Raw genomic sequence first — 23460 nt, 5'->3', positions numbered from 1 at the left:
GACACATTATTTAACTAAATATGAGCCTATATTTAATGTATATTTGAGGATTTATCATCAAAAGTCTCACTGGCTCCACCATACGTCTCAATTGACGCAGAGTTTTGATATATATTACAGCAAATACATTTAGGGCCATATGTATCAACACATTTCCCCATAGACACAGAATGGGCAAAACCGTTTGACACATCTGGCCCCTGATTACAATCAATTTGGAGCACATTAACACAGTAGTTCTCAGGACCTTACAGAGTTGTTCTGGATACTTCTGTTCAGGCATGTTGTCCTTACTACTAACAATGATACAGTCATTGCATGCCTCCCATTCTTTGATCTGGGCTCTTTCTCAAACATTTAGGGTGATGATTTATAAATTGGCATGAGGGTACTCTGACGCAATAGAGTTGCTAGGGAAAAATAAAATTAAACAAACATGGCTTTATCATTTTTTTTTCTTGTAGGGCGATGCTCCTCGGAGCCACCCCTGCTAAGTTTGGCAGTCAGGGCTTCCGCCAGGGCAGCAGAGTAAATACTCCATCATCCTGGCAGAGGAAGGCCTGACCACCGACTTTTACACTAGGCTGTTGGATCCTGAAACTAGATGAACCTGGATCTGACATAACATCTGGATCACTGACCCCCATGAGTACCATCTGATCACTGACAAGGATATTTGGCCTGATTTAGAGTTCGGCAGTCAGGTCACTCCATCACAAACGTGACAGATATCCCATCCGTCATATTACAAGTGCCAAAGGCTATCCGTCACATATGTCATTTAAGGGTCACTAGGGTTTGCAGCTGTGAACACCTGGCTTTCTGGCTGCTACCCCTGGTACTTCCTTAGCGACCCCTGACAAAGGAGGTGGCAAAAGTAGTCTCCACTCCCCCCCCCAAAAAAAAACAGTCTCCCGATGAGCCTAAATGCCTTATTTATTATGAGTCTTTATTAACAGGTAAAAGTGCCTACAAGGGTTTCATTTAGGAGCACTCAGTCAAACTATTCATGCTGTGATGTATCAGGGTTCCAGCCCGTAACCTGTAGTTAGATAATTGCTAATTTAGATTTCAATTCTTCACAAAAGATCTAAAAACGATACTGATGAACACAGGTGTGAATTCTTCATAAATCAAATATATGATATGAATATAAAGGGTACAACAAAATTAATGAAGCAACACATACATGACCGAGGATTACAGAGAAATTCTGTGCTATTGACACCTCAGATATTTTACAAAACAGAGAATACCTGGTTCATGTATTTCACCGCTATTTATCTTGTGCGGATAAAAAACAACGACCATAAGGGTTCATATGTTCAGTGTATGCAATTTACATTTTTTTTACACATACTAAAGGTACACATTCATTTCTTGTCTGAGAATCAATACAACTAACATCCACCAGGAAAATATTTTGATCAAGTGAAAATAAATAATGATGCAATGTGACAATTTTATACAATGTGACAATTTTACACAAACAATATACAAAATTCAACCAGTTGTTCCAAAAATTACACCAGCAAGACATTTTCATAAACAAAAGAACTCCATTAACCTAACACTAGGTAATTTTCACGGAGCTACTTTAGGCCACATGGATAATTCCAATAACCAAGTTCGCACCCCTTCGCGGGCACCGTGCCTTCAGTCAATTACCTTGTCCAGCACAGACGTTTATCTTGAACTGCGGTACACCTACACTCCGGCAGCCTCTGCGCCCGCTGTGCAGATTAATCCCCACCCAGTCCCTGTCCTGAGGAGAACCTATAACACCCAAGGTTCGAAACGCGTTGACATCCCCAACCTGTGGCAAGAACGAAGGGTGCAGCTAGGGTGTAAATTATACCACCTCTGCGGGCCCTAGCTGTAAAATCCTATAAACATTCGATCACAGGTCTTGTGAGACAGGCAGGCACCTTCATTCCATCTCAGCTCCGCCTGTCCATTGGATTCTAGTTCTAAGGACTGGTCTTCTTTCCATGCATAAATAATGCACTTTTCCTAAAGGTGTTTTGTACTTTGCAATTGATTTGGAATGCTATGCGTTGTACCTAATTCTTTTGTTGGTGTGATAACATGTTCATTTTTCTGATTCTTCACCTTAACTGTTTATATATCTGTATATTTGTATATTTTGTATATATCGTACACACAATTGCATGTTGCTGAACTAACTGTGCTGACAGTTTTCCGTTTATGTCTATTGTTTTTGAAATCAATGAAATTTAAGTATAAATGAAAATAAATTCTTTTGGAATATAATTCTATCGGCCACGTAGTACACATTGGCTGCGTGGGTCCAGATCTTTTCTTGTCAATTATCTTGTACCTTTTCCAGGCAGGATCTAAAACTGTCAAGGACATGCCTGTTAAGTTACAGGACACAGTCTATTGTATAATTTTTGGTAACTGTTTTAAGTTTTGCATGGACACATACGTTTTTGACAAACAGATAGGAGGACGCCAAAGGCAAGCTGCTGCTTATGTCGCTTACAGCTACTTCGTTCACCAATTAGTTTTTTTAATGTGCCATAACAAACAAAGCACCCCCGGTTACATAACAATACTCTCTAAAAGAAAGCCGCAATAAAAAAGGCAGGCAGGTCCTTATGGAGCGGCAAAACAGTGGCTTAATCATAAACATATCATCCATATAACTCTCAAACCAATACTCAAAGTACTCAACAAAGGACTTTCATTCGTGCCAACTAATACACCAAATGAAATTGAATTGGAAGTAGCTATATATCGCTTTATGAGAACCTTACGTCTGCGTCACTTCTTCACCAACGTGGTTGACCACACACAACAGAGGGAACCCACCAAGGACGGACGGTTTAAACCAAAGAGTACCCACCAACCGCCAGTATCGCATAAAATGCTTGATACTTTTGAGATCATGATTAAAAAAGACATCAAATCTTTAGAAGGTCAAACGACATCATCTTACCAAATCCGATCGACACACCATACAGGCAATAGCAAACAACACTGAACTGACAATACAACCGGCAGACAAGGGGGTACCCATTGTAATCATGGATACCCACTTTTACAATAATAAAGTTGATGATCATGTCAAGGATGAGAACACATATCTATTACTGGATTCAGAGCACACTCTTAAATTACAGCGACTATTGGATCAAATTCTACAAAATGCTGTGGATTTGGAATGGATAGACAATTCCACCAAGCTTATCTTACAACTGCCCATCCCCGAGGCCCAAGTCTATACATGATCCCGAAGATCCATAAGAATCTCACAAACCCTCCGTTCAGGCCAATCGTCTCAGGGTGCGGGTCAATCTTTGACCCCCTTGGACGTTATTTAGATAATTTCCTTCAAAAGTTTGTGCAAGGATGGTTCTCATACATCAAGGATACCACTGATTTCCTCACAAAATTTAAAGCAATAGAGCAGGACATCCAAGAAGCATGGATTTTGTGCAACATAGATGTGGATTGGAATCAGTTGAATGGGCATTGTTACAGTTGGAAGATCTTTCCACCAATAATATTTTGTTACTTCATCTACTTAAATTTTGCCTTCAGAACAGGTACTTTACATGGAACAAGCGATACTATGCCCAATTAACAGGGACATCCATGGGTTTTTCGGGGGCACCCGCATATGCGAATATTTTCATGGCCCAGTTCGAGTCAGAACATTTGATGAACAAAGAAACATGGTGGACAAACATCGGATTATATTGTTGGTTTAACAATGATATTTTTCTTATTTGGAAGGACACCAGAGAGGCTCTAGAGAATATGATTCAACAATTGAACATGGTGGATCCCAGAATACAATTTACCCACGGGCAAGATTGCAAACGGAATTATATACCAAACCCACAGATCGCAATAATGCATTGGAATACACCACCTTTCACCCGAGAAGTTTAATTAAGAATTTGCCATTTTCTCAACTCATACGTATCAAGAGAATCTGCTCTGATCCACAGACATGCGAAACCAAAATGGAAGAACATCTTCAGAAATATAATGACAGAGGGTACCCTCAGGACACATTGAAATCCAGTATGACCAGAGTGGCCATGATAAACCGTCGAGACCTTATGAGATCTAAACCTAGGCAAACATCGAACAAAATGGTCTTTGTATCGAGATTCACAACCCAATCCAACACCATAAAACTTATCATCAACACAAGATGGGAACTCCTTTTCAATGAACCTGACTTTAATAACATATACAAGGATCTTCCCATCCATGCCTACACAAGAGGAAAGAATCTATGACAATTATTGAAACAGACCAATACACGACCCACAGAGATATCATTTAAAGGCACAGTGAAATGTCAGAATTGCACCCATTGCAATAATGTCATACTCGGAAATACGTTCACACATCCAACAACAGGATCTTCCATCAACCTAAGACATACCAGTGACTGTAACGCACAAAATGTTGTCTACGGCATCAAATGTCCGTGTAGTAAAATGTATGTTGGCAAAACGGAACGTAAACTCAAAATAAGAATTACGGAGCATAAGAGTAGGATTCACACACAAACCATGACATCACCACTAGCCACCCATTGGATGGAAGAAAAACACACTATCTCCCAATTACAATTTTTTATCATAGAAAAAGTAATATTTAGATCAGGGATTGATAACCAGAAAAAATTTCTCCAACGAGAGGCATATTGGATTAAAACGCTTAACACCATGACCCCAAGGGGCCTTAATGATAGGTTCGATCAGTCATGTTACATGTAGCAATTATACAGCTTATGATGAGTATAATTATGTTTTTAGTTTCACACCAATGATATTAGTACCATTTGGCCATGAGGACATTCTACATTTCTAGTCATAAGTGTTTAATGTTATGTATATCTCTTTGCAGGCATTAAATTCATTATGTCATAAGCAGCAATCACAATGTTAATGATGTTAATGATGTGAATGATTATGATTTTAGTACCAAGCAGATGACACGAGTATCCCCTGACCATTCCATTACCTTCCATCATCAGTTACATTCCATTATTGTTTACCATATCTCATTGCACACTTTAACTTCCCCAACCACTTAATCGGATATCGTGAATAAACGAGGATTCATTTCATTTGGGCACACAATAATTATGAGTCATTTTAGACATTTGACCGGATTGACATTTTTTTGAATGACATACAGGCCTTTGAGCTAGCATTTGAAATATAACATTGAAGTTTCGTTGTCCAGGTATAGGATTCAAATGTATATTGGACCAGCGTATCAGTGTGTATATGTTCTTGACAGCAGATAATATTTGGATTTCCCCACTTTAATATGGCCGCCAGAGCCATTGATAGTTTGGTGTTTCAAATCCGGGTAGTCCTATGTTGTTGTCGTTCACACGAGTTGATCACGTAAATGGGAGTCGCGATGGCAGCGTGGCACCCTGAGGCTCCGTTTACTTGTTGCGAGTACACGTCGGCTCGAACTTCAGTTATAGGTAAGAAGAGAGCTACGAGGATGGCTCACTTAGTTTTGATTTTCCCGGGGATTGGGACCCGGCAGTAATCTCACAGGCGATTTTGTAATCCTTCTCCAGGTGATTCAGCACACCATTGGAGATAAGGTATGTTGACGATGGCGGTTCAACTTCAGAGGCACCTCATAGTGTGTTGAGTGGCTGGGCTATAACGCTATGTCCTGATTTTATGTTTTTTACAGCAACACATTTTGTTCAAGGCATACAGGTATGACATTTATTTATATTGACATATCTGGTATTTACATTTATTAATTGACCCACAGTGATTGGCTATGGTCTGACCTAACAATTAGGTATTTGGTCTTTTGATTGGCAGCTCAATATCGTTTTAGGTCGTGAACACATCGGTAAGCTTTTTAACACTTCTTGGACTCTGCATTTATGATGTTTTGATTAAGTAACATGATGGTAGATGTGATTTTTGGTGTGTTTCTCGGTTGTTGTAGATTCCAGACTCCTCCATTCAGTTCACATCACTCAAATAAGGTAGGATACCTATTACACATAGCACCATTCTACATGAATTCACTTTAGTTGTTTGAGAACCATGGACATTAATACATTACATTGTACATTCAATTTTTCAGATCGGCCCCTGAGGAAGGAACCAGTCAGGTTCCGAAATGCATTGGTCATGTTCTAAAATGATGCTTAACAAATTTTTATTTATTGCATTGCAAATCATGTATAAATGATCCAGAATATATATTGTCATGAATTTATATTGTTATGCATTTGGAAAATACAAAGAAATATGTATATGTACAAGAATAGTCATTGTTTGAACTGAAAATGATGATTGAAATATACAAGATTATCATCAGATAAATTGTGTCAATTTTGATTAGTTGTTTTTGGTGTTTTGTAACACTAGTTGAACAGTGCGCGACTGAGACAAGCACCACTGCTTGTGATAATCTCACGTTTTAACTCTCAAGGGGCGACAGCCCTTGTCAGCCGCAGCACCAATAGAAAAAGCTTAAAAATTAGAAGCAACATTGAGTAAACAGGAGTGCTCCCCAAGATCTAATACTTTTTTGCTGAAATAAAATAGACATGTAATTATGTTATTAACTGCTATGTTATACTGAGTTCTTAATGTTGTGGTGTAGCGCTCTAGTGGCTAGACCACGTGACCCAACGAGGCATGCTGGGCGCGGCCATCTTCTGCACGGCAGTGCTTCTGTCAGAAGTGACCCCGGCGCTCTCCCATTCAATAAAGATTTACTTGAACCTCAACATATTGCCGCACGGCCTCATTTAATTGCGGGAACCGCCTCCTACAATTGGCCACGAGGCTGGCTCGCACTGCACGCTGCAACAGCGCTTCACCCGCGTACACAGCAGGACGGCAAAATCCTCGGCAGAAGGGAGAGCATGGCAGAAGGGTGGGGAGGGGCAAGTGCAGCCCCCCCCACCCCCCGGGCTCCAGCGTGGTCGCGGGTGTGAGGCCCTGCCCCCCGCTTGGGAACAGTCTTCAGCAGCCCACAATGGTGGGGGCAACACCTGCACCTACAGAGTTGGCACAGCAACCAGGAGCACCACACAACGTGCCACAGAGCTCAGCACAGCAACCAGGAGCCCTGCAGCACCACACAACGTGCCACAGAGCTCAGCACAGCAACCAGGTGCCCTGCAGTGTCCCACAACATGCCACAGAGCTGAGCTCAGCCACCAAGAGCCCTGCAGGGCCACACAAAGTGTCACAGAGCTGGGCACAGCAACCAGTAGCCCTGCAGTACCTCACACCGAGCTACAGAGCTGAGCATAGCAACCAGAAGCCCTGCAGTGCCACACAGCGTGCCACAGAGCTGAGTACAGCGCCCAGGAGCCCTGCAGTGCCACATAACGTGCCAAGTACAGATGGCACATCCCAAGTCAGTGCCTACAGTGCCTGCTGGCCAGCACCTGGGGGAACCACCCAGCAGGCCAGGACCACCAGAAAGCAGCCATAGGCCACGGAGCTGAGCACGGCAACCCGGAGCCCTGCAGTGACACACAGGGTGCTACAGACGGTCTGCGCCTCCAAGTAAGTGCCTGGGGTGCCTGCGGCCCACAATATGGAAGAGCCCTCCTACAGGGACGCTACCCCTGCGCTGCTAATCCTCCAAGTCTACCACTGCCCAGCAGTCACCAGTCTCCGTCGGGCTGATCACGGTTCCATCGCCCAGTCAGGATGTGTGCACAGACATTTTCCCTCACAAATCCAGTCCCCTTCCTGCCGAAACCAGGAGAACCTGCCATGAAGTGGAAGGACTGGAAGGGGTATTTTCTGAATTATTTTTCAGCTCTGGAGGACGAGGGCGAAGAGGCATTTTCCAGCAAACGCAGGAAGAAAATCATTTTGCACAATCTGGGGCTGGAAGGTCTTCGAGTGTACGAGAACATGGTGAAAAAGACTAGACTCCCTGATGACGATGATGTCTTTCAACACGTGTTGGAAAATTTAGATAGCCATTACCAACCAGTAGTCTGCACGGCAATAGACCGCTATAATTTCTTCCAGCAGAAACAAACAGAAACAGAGTCTGTGGAAGATTAAGTGGCCGCGCTTAGACGATTAGCGGTCACTTGCAAGTTTGTACACCTCCAGATGAGCAAGTAGGTGACCAGATAATAATGCACACAGTCAATACGAATATACAGGAAAAACTGTGGGTTAGCGGAGTTACACCCCTCAATGAGATCATAGCCCTGGTCAAGAAAACAGAGCTCTCTAAATGGTACGCTCTAGCTGCCAAGAAAGACTGCGCCAGTGCGACTACAGTGTGCAAAGTGACTGACTTCAAACCCCAACACAGCAAAACCCCACCCACAGCGGGGGCCCGGTACAGCAGGAAGCCACTATCCAAAGCGGCGGACCCCACAGGACACTCAGTGCCCACATAGTGGCTGCTACAGGTGTGGCAGTTATACGTATGCAGCCAATGACAGACGGTGCCCAGCCTTTCGAGTTAAATGCTCCTATTGTGGGGTGATGGGTCATTTTGGGAAAGTGTGTAGATGCAAGCCCAGCAACTCCTCTGTTAAATGCGTCTTACAGGATTCCGACACAGTTGGGGGGGAGGGAGAAGTTGAGGAGGACAGTGTTCTTTTCATTGATGACCATGTTCTGGGTATTGATTGTAACAGCACCTAGAAACCCTCTTGCTTATTAACAATAGGAGGTATACCAGTCTCTATGGTGGCAGACTCAGGGTCACCATACACTATCATTCAATGCAACATCTGGGAGAGAGACTTTACGTGCACCTTAGGCACTCACCTACACCCCACAGATGTTCACCCCGTCACATTCACGGGAGAGAGAATTCCCATGGTGGGCTTCCGCCCACTCTGCTTCGAGTTCAAAGGCAGGATCTCAGAAGGTAAACTGTATGTGACGGAAAAAGATCCCTCAGTACTGGGGTGGGCAGACCATGGGGCATTGGGTATTCAACTGAATCCAAGTGGTGCTACACAAGTGCTCATGACAGACAACCCCCACATGTGCGAAGGCGGAGCTTGGAAGGACGACTTTCCAGCAGTCTTCGGAGGCACAATAGGCAAACTCACCAAGTTCACACACAGAATTTGCCTCAAAGAAGGAGCCACACCAGGATGCTATAACGTGAGGAACATCCCATTCAACTGCAGGGAGGCGGTGCAGATGGAACTACAGTGCCTGGAGGACAACGGGGTGATCGATCAACCGAGAGCGCGGAATGGTTGTCACCTTTGGTAGTCGCACGCAAGCCAAACGGGAAGGTGCGCCTCTGCATTGAGCTGAGGAAACTCAACAAGAACATCACAGTGGACAAATTCCCGTTGCCCAAAATCAATGAAATGTTGGCCCAGACCAAAGAAATTAAATGGTTTTCAACCATTGACCTTACAGCGGCATACCATCAAATCTCGCTGCACCCCTCCTGTAGGAAACTGACATCGTTCATTACACTGTTCGAAGCTACAGGTTCCGGCGGATGCCAGGCAGCAGTGTGACATCCTGATCATGGGAAAGACCAAGCATGATCATGATGAAAACTCTCCACGGTATTGCGAATATTATCACAAAACGGTCTCACGGCAGAGTGGGACGAGTGCAAATTTGGCCTCCACACTGTCACTTATTTGGGGCACGAAATTAGCGATAAAGGCATCTCTCCCAAGAGTGCCAACGTGGAAGCAATCAAGGCAGCACCGACCCCACAAAACAAGGAGGAAGAACGTTCCTTCTTCAGATTGGTCGAATTTTATAGCAAATTCGTACAAAACGTCGCCACCAAGACACACCATCTACGTCAGATCCTCAAAGAAAAGAACGCCTTCAATTGGTCATCCAGCGCAAATGCTGAATTTCTACTAATCAAGAATAACATTTGCGACTCAGTCCCTCTACATGGATTTGATCAATCTGCTCTCTCCATCCTCACCACGGATGCCGGCGACAAAGGACTGGGAGCAGTCCTGTCACAAATGTCCAAGGAGGGCGCTGTGACCACCATCAGCTTCACGTCTCGCTCCCTGGGCCCCAACGAGGAGAAGTTCAGCGTGGTTTCTCTGGGGCTCCAGGTTCCTCCTCCGGACGGACCACAAGCCGCTTGTTAAGGTTCTCACAACCAGCAGACACGCCATTGCCACTCCACGCATAGCAAAAATGACTCTCAGGTTGTTGAACTTTGTGTATGACATAGAATACATCACTGGCACCAAGAACAAAGTAGCGGACTACCTCAGCAGATCGGCGGCGATGGAAGATGTGCCGGGAAAATCTGAATGGGATGAATACATGATCACGTTCACCAGTGATCAGGAGGAAGTCATAAGCGCGCATGAATGGCAGACAGCGTACAAGGATGACCCCCATCTCAAGAGTGTAAAAAGGTTCGTCACTCAAGGGTGGCCAGAGAAGAAGCACTTGGACACCGACCTCCGAAAATTCTGGTAAGTGCTGGAGGAGCTGTCGATCAGTGAGAATGCCATATTCCTCTTACGAGGGGGACAAAGTGATTCCACCGCAACAACTAGTGGCACGCCTGCTAACTATCTTGCACGAAGGCCATTTAAGATTCGTGAAAACAAAGAATTGAGTCAAACTATCTTATTGGTGGCCTGCTGTCGACAGCCATGTGGAGAAGTATGTACGGTCCTGCGAACAGTGCAGCAATGCTGATGGACAACGGAGAAACAGCGGCCCTCATCCTCCTAGACCTCTCCGCGGCATTCGACACTGTCTGCCACCGCACCCTTGTGCAGCGCCTCAGCAACGTCGGAATTCAGGAGAAGGCTCTGGAATGGATCGTCTCCTTCCTCGACGGAAGAACACAGAGAGTCCGCCTACCACCGTACAAGTCAGAGGCCACCGAAGTCATCTGCGGCGTCCCTCAAGGATCCTCGCTGAGCCCCACCCTCTTCAACGTCTACATGAGCCCCCTCGCGGCCATCGCACGCCAACACAACCTGAGCATCATCTCCTACGCCGATGACACCCAGCTGATCCTCTCACTGACCAACGACCCCGCCACTTCCAGAGCCAACCTTCACGAAGGCATGAAAGATGTAGCCGAATGGATGACGACCAGCCGCCTGAAACTGAACTCAGACAAGACGGAAGTCCTCATCCTGGGCTCCACGCCCTCCGCCTGGGACGACTCCTGGTGGCCCCCCGCCCTGGGCACCGCACCCACACCGACAGACCACGCACGCAACCTGGGCTTCATCCTGGACTCCTCCCTCTCCATGATCAGACAAGTCAAGGCCGTCTCCTCGTCATGCTTCAACATCCTGCGCATGCTACGAAAGATCTTCCGGTGGATCCCCACCGAGACCAGGAAGACGGTCACCCAGGCCCTCGTCACCAGCCGACTGGACTACGGCAACGCCCTCTACGCCGGAACCACCGCCAAGCTCCAGAAGAGACTCCAGCGGATCCAGAACGCCTCAGTCAGACTCATCCTCGACATCCCCCGACGCAGCCACATCTCCGGACATCTGAGAGACCTGCACTGGCTCCCCGTCAACAAGAGAATCACCTTCCGTCTCCTCACCCACGCACACAAAGCCCTACACGACCAAGGCCCGAGCTACCTCAACAGCCGAGTCAACTTCTACGCTCCCAAACGCCACCTCCGATCAGCCAACCACGCCCTCGCCGCCGTCCCCCGCATCCGAAGAGCGACTACGGGAGGAAGGTCCTTCTCCTACCTGGCCGCCAAGACCTGGAACTCCCTCCCGACCGACCTGCGCCTGACCCAAGACCACCTCTCCTTCAGGAAGAAGCTCAAGACCTGGCTGTTCGAGCAGTAGCAGCACCCCCCCCCCCCCTCCCCCCCCAAGCGCCTTGAGACCCTCCGGGTAAGTAGTGCGCTATATAAATGTCCATGATTGATTGATTGATTGAATGCAGACAAAACACAAACCATGCTCTAACCACCCCTGGGGAAGTTCTCCACTCCCACTAACCCATGGGAGGACTTGTCAGTCGACATACTAGGACCCATTCTTGACAAGTGGGGAGTCCCCAAGTACGTCATAGTGTTAATGGACCGGTACTCCAAGTGTCCGGAAGTGGAACAGTGCGAAAAAGCTGACACCAATAGAATCCAAGCCTTCCTCACAACCACATTTTTGAGAGAGGGTATTCCGAAAATCATCACGTGTGACAAACGGCCTCCAGTTCACTTCCGACAAATGGACTGCGTTCATGAAAAGGAACGGCATTGAGACCAGACACACCCAGGTGTACCATCCAGCCAGAAATGGCCTTGCAAAGAGGTTCAACCGAGTGATCATGGGGTCGGTGCAAGCAGCTATCAGTGCGGGAAAGGATTAGGAGACGGAAATTAGACACACTGTATGGGCTTATCGCATTACTCCCACAGCTACGGGATACAGCCCATTTAAGATCCTACGGGGCCGAAACCCATTTACAAGAGACAACACAGCTTGGAAGAACCTGACGCTTCAGAGTAAGTGGTCTCCTGCGGTAGTCCGGAGTAATTTGGAGAAGGCCCAGAAAATTTACACAGACCACTACAACAAGACGCACAGGATGAAAAAAGTCTTGCTCGAAAAGGGGGGGTGGGTCTGAGTAAAGCTGGCACAACTGCGAAGGAAAGGCGACAGCAAGTTCAGCGAACCTCTGCAAGGCATAGAAGTCTGCACACGGTCGACCTTATTGAGTGATAGAAAAATATGGTCCCTCAACAAAATGGCCAGGTGTAATAAAGTATTCGGATGGGACAAGGGAGAAACCTCGGAAAGCACCAGTAACACCAGCTGGGAATTGGATATTGAAGAGTTCGGTCCACAGACAGACACACAGGGAAATGGCACAACAAGAGACAATGAAGACAGAAGCGACAACACACGAAGACAAAGGAGCATAGAGACCTCATGAAAACTTAGGTAACAAGAAGACCAAGACATCAGCGAATCAGACAACATGCGACAACCCTCCACAGCTCCCAACGGTAACCTGCAAGGGAGTCCAAGGGAAACTAGGACACACGTGACACAAGCACCCGCTACAAGTACCCGCACAGGCAGGGCAGTAGTACTCCCAAAAAGATACAGAGAATACAACATGTAAGCTTGTGCTATGTTGTGTATGCCTCCTCACCTTGATGTCCTTTACCCACCCCCCTCCCCTTTCAGCACTCCAGTAAATCTGTTATAGTACAGTGTCAAGGTAAACCCCTGGCACCCCTGATTGTTATAGTTCTGTTATGAGGTTATTAAAGGAGGGAGATATGTGGTGTAGCGCTCTAGTGGCTAGACCACGTGACCCAACGAGGCATGCTGGGAGCGGCGGCGGCCATCTTCTGCACAGCAGTGCTTCTGTGCGGGAGTGACCCCAGTGCTCTCCCATTCAATAAAGATTTACTTGAACCTCAACATACTGTCGCACGGCCTAATTTAATTGCGGGAACCGCCTCCTACAAATGCCCGGAGCAAAAGTCATATGATATCACATCCTATGATATCATAAAGTCAAAGGTTGTGTGCACATTTCTACTTTCTCTAGCATTCTGGTGGTTCGACGCCCATGCTGCCACGTTCGTGACTGAGTGACCCATCCACCGAACGCTTAATCAGGGCCTTTATTATTAAACTATCCTTTGAGTTACACCACTACATTTAATGGAGGCTATGCCAATCTTGCAATCTTTGAAATCAGCAGGTTTTATTCGTAAAGAGCCTTGATGGAGAAGGACAATCTGGTGTGTCTGTGACGAGTGAAATTTTCTCAGATCAGACAGCGCAATTTTCTTTGGCTGCTTTTCCTAATTTACCTTGGACCAGAACTTTTTCTGAATTTGTCAGCATTTTCATGGTGTGATGAGATCACTTTCTTTTTGAGGTTCATATTGCACAACCACAGTCAGTAGATAACGCCTTAATAAGGACTTGATTTTTTCACTAGGAGGCTAAACGACCCAGGATGGCTTGTCATACCTCTTTCTTTAAATGTTCATTTTCATTGTTGAGATTTTCTAAAAAAAATGCAATCTTCCTTTAAATTAACATACTAACTTTTTGATCTATCACCTCACTGTTTTTGTTTCCGTTCACTCTTTCGTGTGCATTGCACTGGTTTTAGGGACATTCCATAGGCTGTTATGCATGTTTATGGTGTTGTATTCTATTTTCATTTATATAGTGCTTAGTACCCATGGCAAGGCTTTATGCGGAAGATCCAATGTCTTATTGCATTGGATGCGATGGGGAAGTCAATGATGTACATTTGGCCGTTCAACTAAATATTACCATCTTCTTAAGGGCATCCTGTCTTCTATCTCTCTACAACTTGCCTCTATTCTTGAATTGATATTCCTCTTTTAGAAAACATCTTATAGAAAGTTGGAGTTCGGATTCAGAGGCATTTAGGGCCCAATGTAGGTCGGTCGGTAACGGCCGAAAATCGGTATTTTCGGCTGTTACCGATCGGTAAATAGGTGATAGGCATGTAGGGGGCATTATTTTACCGAATCGGTAAAATTACCAATTCGGTAATTCTACCGATTTGGTAAAATAAAAAATCGGTAAATTTACCGAATCTGAGCCACCTATATGTAGGTGGGACTCTTCAGAGTCCCAGGAGCCTTACCGAATCGGTATTTTACCATCAAATCCAATTTGATGGTAAAATACCGATTCCGGTGTGCATGGTGGGCATACATGCCCTAGGGCATGTATGCCTGTCACATGGCACCCGAGCCTGTTTTGGGGGTGCCAGAGGGTGTCACCCCTGCACCCTTGTGAAAATCGGTATTTACCGATTCGGTAAATACCGAATCGGTAATGCCCATTCATTCCTATGGGCTTCAAAGCCCATAGGAATGAATGGGCATTACCGATTCGGTATTTACCGAATCGGTAAATACCGAATTCATCCGATTTGGTATTCCAGCACATCTGGAATACCTACATGTCGACCCCATAGATTTACCGATTTTAAATTACCGAATTGGTAAAATTCGGTAATTTAAAATCGGTAAATCTATTTCACCTACATCTGGCCCTTAGTCTCTCCCATTTCTTTCTAGCCTGAGTATAATTTCTTTAAACTCTGCCATATTTGAATGTTTTCATCCCTGCATTGTTGATTTTTTTAAATGTTCTGCCCCTCATTCCTCTCACTGCTAGAGCTGTTGGTGGCCACCTCTGTGATGTTGAGTGCTCTTGTAGTTATAAATGATGTAGCTGGGAGTCTAGTAGGACCATTGCTGCTTACCATGCAGCTCAATATGCAAAGCAAGGTGAGAGAGTTTTGATAGGGGGGGGGTGCTCGGGTTTGATCCAATATATAGTTTCCATCTCGAATGGATGATTTGTTTTAATAGATCTGGCGGGTAGTGGTGAAGGAGATAGGTGGTGGAGGATAGCATAAATGGTGAGATAAATGTTGAGGTTAAAAAGGTCTTTAACACAGCATTCCTGCCAAAATATCTCTGATCTTCCTTTGCTCTCTTTTCTGAGGGGCAGTAGTAATATTAGTAGGAGTAATATTTGGTTATAATTGTTTGTATTTCAGAGGCATGAGGCTACTGGTCTCAGTGGCAGCCGAAAGCAAAAAATAACTGAAAGGGACTGAGGAGAGTAGGAATATACCATCTCTTGGATGTTTAATTAAATGACACCCCTCTTACCTGCCCTCTTGTGCCTTTCTCACTCGAGTCTATTTTCAGTCTTGCCCACTAACACTATTAGATCCTTAGCCTCAGAAACGAAATGTTCAGGCCCAGTGCTCCTACACTACTCCCTTCCATGGCTTCAGGAAATTTCTAAGGGCCTTATTATGAGTTTGGTGATACGGGCGGGTTGTTCTTTGACGTTCTCATGGCAGTTTGCCTATGAAATAGGCTCCACATTGGGAACATCAAAATCAGTACCTGCAAGGCATGGGCTGCAGTCCAGTACTGGGTTGCATTCCCACAGGGGATCACAACATGTGCCTCCTGCATACACCCAATAGTGTAGACACACAAGGGGGCCCAGCCTCCTTTGTATCCTCACCACCACATTTTTCATGGCATTCTCACCGCCATGAAAAGCGTGGCGGTGAGGAATCTCGTAATATGCTTGACAGGGCTGCAGTGGCTGGACAAAGCATATTGGGGCCTAAAGCACGCCATACCACCATGGATCTCTAATTCCTGGCAGTTGCGGGGTCCCAGGGCGGCCGACCACCCTGGTCGTAATAGGATGGTCGGAAGAACGCCATGGACCGCCAGACAAGTAATAGGGCCCTAAGCCATTTTCTAGCAGGTGAATGTAGGGCTTGTCAGCATACCACTAGAGGGTCCTCTGCTAACTTGTCAGAAGCAAAGACATTATCAAAGGCATATTTTATTTGTAAATTTTTTGGTTGCCTATCTGTATATATGTATACATTTCTCATGCTCCTGTTGCACAAGTACATTGCACCTAGACTGATGGTTTGTTGAGAACCTTTTCCCTTTCCCTTTCCCTTTCCCTTTCCTTTTCCCACCAGCTCGCCACTTACCACTGACCAGGAAAAGCAACAATAGGTAAAGCAGGAATACAGAGAGAGAGTTAGAAGAAGCCTATCTTTCTTGGTAGCTTTGGAGATGGTGACTTGATTGACTGAATTCTCAGCGGGTGAGGGCATTCTCGACAGGGTAAGGTTTCTGTCACAGCCTGAACTGTTGTAGGCAATTTGTATAATTAGATTACAGCTGGTTTGAACATAGAGCAAAATGTAAATGTACATTAGCACAGGTGATATTTAATAAAGAAATTGGCATACAATTATTTAATATATCTTCTTTCTATGTTTAGTTGCTGGAAGCAGTGAAGAAGGTGAATTTTACCATCCTCAACACCTCTTTCTACTTTGACCAAGACAGTAATCCCAATGTTTGGTACGATGTTGTGACTCACAGCACAGATATGATCGGGTATATGAAGATTGGAGAGTACAATGGACAACTGGATATCAACGACTCACTGATAAACTGGCAAACACAAAACAATCAGGTCTGTAGGGTGATCATATATTTATTCTTAACATGAAACTTACGTTTTTTTTCCCTTACATCTATGTGCCATTCACCTTAATTTATATGCCCTAGTTTCCTCCCTAGAGGCTGTTCCACTTAAAGTGAGCATTGGAAGTGTTGATTTAAGACCAGTTTGCCATGGAATGGGGTTGAGCATCAGGTGTTTATCCCCTTACACATTGGTAATGGTGGTATATCACTGGGAATTCAAAGGCATATGGTGCCTTTGGTTGGAAATGCAGATGCATCTACTGACTCTGTAGTAGCTACAGAGCACAATAAAACATAAGACAATACATATAATACAAAGTAAAATGACAAAACAAAAAACATTAAAAGGCAACCCTTAGCACAAAAACAACTCAACACATCAACACCATAACAAAATGCAACACAACAAACATTCACAAACTTTCAAGCCACATATTACCACTTTCACAAATCTCCTTTCATAATCTAATAGTAAAAGTTGTTGACACCACAAACTGCCTTGATTACAAACAAAAACATTTAATAGCTCCAGTCAAAACTGTTTTGTGATCCGGCCATAGTTGTTCAATGTCAATTCATGATTACTGTGTAAATAATAGTATACAATACAACACGCAACCTCACACAAACTTTAGCTGATTTAACTTCGCTGCTTATTTCATAACATAGTCTGAGTCCCTCGTGAAATTATCTACCCAGTCTATCAGCTATCTCTAATATTAAATGCAATAGGATTTTAAATATGTTTGAATTCATGTGCAACCTTCAATGTGCCGTGCAGAAATTCTTTATTTTTAAGTGTCAGAACTTATGCAAAACTTTAGAGTAAATTTGGCCCTCCTTCCTCCAAAAACACTAAGGGCCCCATTAATAAAGTCTGCCCGCCATACCCTCGGGAACCGGGACCGCCCGCTGAGGGTGCGGGGGTCCCGCACTCCCGACTAGCATGCGGCCGCCACAATGGCGGGCGCATAGAGCATCTGCAACATTGCGGCGGGCGGTGCAGAGAGCACTGCCCGCCACAATGCCACAGAGGCAGGTTGTGCGTTTGAATGCACAACGTGACAGGCGCCTCGCGGTGCCTGCCATGCTGATCATTGAAAGGCATGTGCACCCCCACCCCCCTGGAGACCCTGGGGACCCGCAACGGGCCCCCCAAGCAGACTCTGCATGCCTTTCTGTGGCGGCAATATTGCCACGGAAAGGCATGGGCAAGGCCTTATTCTAAAATTGCTGGGGGTGTCTTTCTGATACCGCCACCATATTGAACCAGTTTCCGTCCGGTCGACATGTCGACAGGGCGGAAAAGCGGCGGATGGTCTTTCCGTCTGCTGTGCAGCCATTGTAATATGGCGGGGGGTCTTTTCTGCAGGTATGGTGGGCCGATTGCCCCCGCCGGGCTGGCGGTGACTAGGCAATCCACCCGCCATCCTAATGGGGCCCCAAGTGTGTATTTTATGGGCTAGGTCTAGTTGAGTTAAACTTGGAGCAATTGAAACCATGACCCTATCACTCATGATACACAGTTATCATGGTTAGGGGATCTGGAATTTCAAAACCCTTGTTTATGGTCCTCTTTGTGATTGAGGGGTGCAGACCAGTCCTTTGAGTAATCAAGTATCCACAAAAAATTAAAAATGCTATAACAAAGAAATGTAACAACGACAACTACAAATGATACGATGAATTGGAAATTACAAATTAAACATATCTAACAGGTGTACATCTTCCTATATGAAAATGAGATATAAAATACATTTCCCTAGTGAGGAACGTTTTCCCTTATACCTGCATCAATTCTCAGAGTATTCCTTTTCCCTTGCAGTTAACAGGAGCAAATCTACAAATGCTTCTAGGAACCAACCTGCACATTGTTGTTCAGTGCTCACATTTCTGCGGTTATGTGGATGTCTGACAACGTTTGCTGGTGGACCCAACCTGAAAGGCAGCAAACTCACACTAAGGTGCAAATTTGGTCACATGTAAACTCCACCACACTGAATTTGTTATTTGAAAAAATCTCATTTGTTGGAGCGAAATCTCACCAGTAATGATAATAAGGGCTTTAGGCCTAGTAATGTATGAGGTGAATTCAAAGTCAAAAAAATCTCTGTAATTTGGGCGCAAAGAGATAATGAGCATATACAATAAAGACATCTCTAGATCTGAAAGGATTGGAGGGAATGTTGAAATTAGGCGCAATACTGATAGTCTTCCAGTTTAGTTCAAATGGGGTGTTTTTTAAAGCCCTTCATTTACGCCAAAGGGGTATCATGACACTAAGAAACTAAATCAGAACTCAAAAGATCTTACAACCAAGAAGAAACCATAAAAGAATAGGTAAAAAGGAAAAATAAACAACCAGTATTTGGAAAAAAATATCACGCTGTATATATTGGAACTTATAAATATTGAAAAAGAATATTGTCATACAAAAATATTGTGATGCAGAAATATCGCTGTTAAGAATATTGTTTTTTTAGGTAGGCAATATAGTTTTCAAGAATACTGTTATGGTTTTTAATAATATAGTTGTAAAAATTAACATTTTGTTATTATTTTAATGTGTTTTGGTTCATATATTAATTTTATGTTTTTTTATTGTATGTATAATTATTGATATTTTTTCTAATATACTTTGTAATTTTAAGTTATTTCGAAATTTTTGTTTAATTGTTAATAATAATTTATAGTATGGTAGTGGATTGTTGGGTTTGTGGGGGGGAGGGTTGGAAGTTAATTAAGTCATTATTTAGGGCCTTATTATGAGTTTGGCGGTCTTGGAGCCAAACCCGACTGGATTCCAGGTCGGGCGGTCCTGCAGCGGCTGGCTCGCAGTGGTGCTGTGCTATGGCTCATATATGAGTCATAGCAAGACACGGGAATGGAAATGCCATTTCACGTTCCCGGAGGGCATGGACTGTTAAGCAGCACTGCCAGTATATTACGAGCCTCACACTGCTGCAAGACCGTGAGGAATCGCAGATGCCTGGCGGTAGAAGATGTTCTGTGGAGGTCCACCCCCATAGTCAGATTATGGCGGGTCGACTCCAGTCTAGCGATCCACAGACCGCCACCACAACTACGGAGCCGTCAGTCTTTAATAATCTTTAATTGAGTTCATGATTAATATTAATTAGTCATATTATGTACTACTGATATAGTTATTTATATTTTAGGTGTGGGTTGCTATGCTTGTAGGTGCACAGGGTGGGAGTTAATTAGGTAATAATTAATTAACAACAAATTATTATTAATGATTTAATTGATTATTATGTATTCAGAATTTATTTTAGTTACTTTTTATGTGTGGGTTGCTGGATTGTGTAGGGTTCTTGGGTGGGAAATTAATTAAGTAATTATTAATTAGTTAATGATTGTTAGTTAGTTATTTAATAGATTATCAATTATGTAAATTGTACTATATTTAATAATTTTAATTTTGGGTTGCTAGACTTGTAAGAGCATCGGGCAGAAAGTTAATTGAGTAATAATTAAATAACTATTATTTTTAAATTGTAAAATTGTAAATTGGTTAATTGCTGTCTATTCTTTTTTTAATAGATATATGTATATTTTGTGTGTAAGTAATAATGTTTATAGTTAGAGTTTTCTATTTTTTCTAAATTAATACGGTTATGCAAATATGTAATGTGTTTGAAATTAAGTTTATTACCTACTGTTGCTTAGATTGGAGTGAGAATAGTAAATCTTACCGCTACAAATCCAACAATTGCCCCACTGTTGCTTAGACTGGAGTGAGAATAATAAATCTTACCCCTCCCAAGTACAATGCTTTCCCTACTGTTGCTTAGACTGGAGTGGGAATAGTAATGTTAACCCCTCCAATGTCTAATGCTTTATCTACTGTTGCACAGATGAGTGGTAATAATAAATCTTACCCCTCTGAAGACCAATGTTTTCCCTACTGTTGCTTAGAATGGAGTGATACTAGTAAATATTACCCCTCTGAATTCCAGCACTTTTTCTACTGTTTCAGAAACTGGAGTGGGAATACTGTATGTATTATTCCCAGATTTAAATATATTTCCTGATATTGTTTAATATATGTATTATTATTATGTGTTAATAATTTATATGTTATAGTATTTGTTTATAATTTCATTTGTTTCAAAATTATTATCCCATTTTTTGTAAATGTCTTTTTTTTTTAAATGCCTTTTTATTTTATTTGTTTAGTAATTTAGATAATGTTTTGGAATTTAACAGTTAATATTTTTTATGCAAACAAATATATATTTAAATATGATTTTTGTGGCAGTAAGTTCAAATAATCAAACCCAAAAAATTACAATTAATGTAAAATATTATTTTTTAATAATTGAGATCTAAATATATATATATATATATATATATATATATATCGAATTTATTTGAAAACGGCCAAGTTCAAGGTCGTTGGAAGGAACCCACTACTCCGGTGGGTCCGTGTGCAGTACCACAAGTGGGTGCGGCTCAACTACGGGACGAACAGTAAACTCCTAAGCAGAGAGGAGTTTACCAAAGCTCGAACAGCAACTATAAAGCAGGGTAACAGCTCACACAGGTGCAAGCATCTCGAAATTATGCACAATAAGACAACGCGGAAATCACCCACAAGGGTAATAAATAAAGCGGACTACAATTCCCAAGTTGCCTTGAGCAACGCCCATCGGGGCGGGAGTGAATAAATGAAGTCACGCCTTGCAAACAGTTTCCTGATGTCTCCAAAATGCCACTGAGGAAAGGACATTCCGTCCTGAAACGCGTCTGGTGCAATGAGAAAGATGTAAACAATGCGCCTGTGGAGGTGTGTTGCTGGCAAGATGCTGTTGAATAAATAGGAGAGCCTAAGTATAGCGTTTGAGTGGTTCCTACCGAAAAATTGGATTCTGCATTCGAATTTATGTGAAAACGGCCAAGTCCAAGGTCGTTGGAAGGAACCCACTACTCCGTTGGGTCCGTGTGCAGTACCACAAGTGGGTGCGGCTCAACTACGGGACGAACAGTAAACTCCTAAGCAGAGAGGAGTTTACCAAAGCTCGAACAGCAACTATAAAGCAGGGTAACAGCTCACACAGGTGCAAGCATCTTGAAATTATGGACACTAAGACAACGCGGAAATCACCCACAAGGGTAATAAATAAAGCGGACTACAATTCTCAAGATGCCTTGAGCAACGCCCATCGGGGCGGGAGTGAATAAATGAAGTCACGCCTTGCAAACAGTTTCCTGATGTCTCCAAAATGCCACTGAGGAAAGGACATTCCGTCCTGAAACGCGTCTGGTGCAATGAGAAAGATGTAAACAATGCGCCTGTGGAGGTGTGTTGCTGGCAAAATGCTGTTGAATAAATAGGAGAGCCTAAGTATAGCGTTCGTGTGGTTCCTACCGAAAAATTGGATTCTGCATTCGAATTTATGTGAAAATGGCCAAGTCCAAGGTGGTTTTTTTTTTTTTTTTTTTTTTTTTTTTTTTTGGGGGGTTCAAACTGCTTTATTGGAGTAAACAGAGTATGGTACACAGCTTGGTCCGCCTACAACCCGGAGGCTGGCAGCAAAAATTATGAACAGTACACAGCCCAGAAGCCGGCATCCCGGGGGCCCGGCGGCGTATAGGAAAACATACATGACGCTGGTTCCGCAGCCCGGGGCGTAGGACAAGCAAGGATGAGCAGCAGTTGAACAGGGTTTTGTAGTCGAGAGATGAAATCCCTCTCCTTTGTTTTTTTTTTTGTCAAACAGGAACCAAAACTTCCCAACTCAGGTAATAACTATGAGGCCGTATAAGACTGTGTGAAAGTTCCAATGAAGAGTGGTGCAGCAAGGTGGGTCAGGCAGGCCGTAGCCCATGGGGAAACTAATGTCCAGGACTGCTATCCCAGTGTGGCAGAGGTCTGCAAAGGTGCATCCCATAGAAGCATGGAATATAACGGGGTGTTACTCAGCAGTAGTGTGAGGCGTGCTGTGGATGCAGAAAAAATAGGATATGCATGCCCAATTACGAGGGGGGTGTGGGTCAGGCCAAGAGAGGGCGGCCCAGGTCACTCAGGACGCTGCAGGGGCATGAGAGCGCATGGGGACAAGGAAAGTCAGATGGTGCAGGAGGGATTAACGGGTTGCGATCTGGGAGGGACGTCAGCGCGTTGAGGAGGGGGAGGCAGATCATCCGATCGTGCATCGTCATCCGAGCGCGTGAGCAGGTAGTGCATCAGAGGTTCCCAAATATCCCTGGGCCTACAAGAAAGGGGTATCAATTCAGCAAAAGTGGTATGCTGGTCTTGGCAATATGTTAAATCCGTAAGCCAGTCCTTAAATTTGGGCGCCCTTCCTCTGCCCCAGCGACAAGCAACACGTCTCTTGGCTAAGAGCAAGGCGGTGTCAACAAATTTCCTGCATCCTCTAGGCAAGTGCACTGTGTATCCGAGGATGGCGA

The 23460-nt window shown here is 44.1% G+C and overlaps 1 protein-coding gene across 1 annotated transcript in view; it reads left to right on the top strand.

The window, feature by feature from the left end:
- LOC147710768 (taste receptor type 1 member 3-like) overlaps positions 1–23460 on the top strand; it is a 199569-nt gene that overhangs the window by 75025 nt on the left and 101084 nt on the right. Inside the window, exon 4 of the mRNA XM_086920052.1 lies at positions 16814–17011. Coding sequence (XP_086776178.1) covers positions 16814–17011 — 198 coding nt within the window. The remainder of the gene's footprint in view (positions 1–16813; positions 17012–23460) is intronic.

The sequence above is a fragment of the Lissotriton vulgaris genome, chromosome 5, assembly GCF_964263255.1.
Source record: "Lissotriton vulgaris chromosome 5, aLisVul1.2, whole genome shotgun sequence".
Taxonomy (NCBI): Eukaryota; Metazoa; Chordata; class Amphibia; order Caudata; family Salamandridae; genus Lissotriton; species Lissotriton vulgaris.
This window is presented reverse-complemented; position numbering and strand designations above follow the sequence as displayed.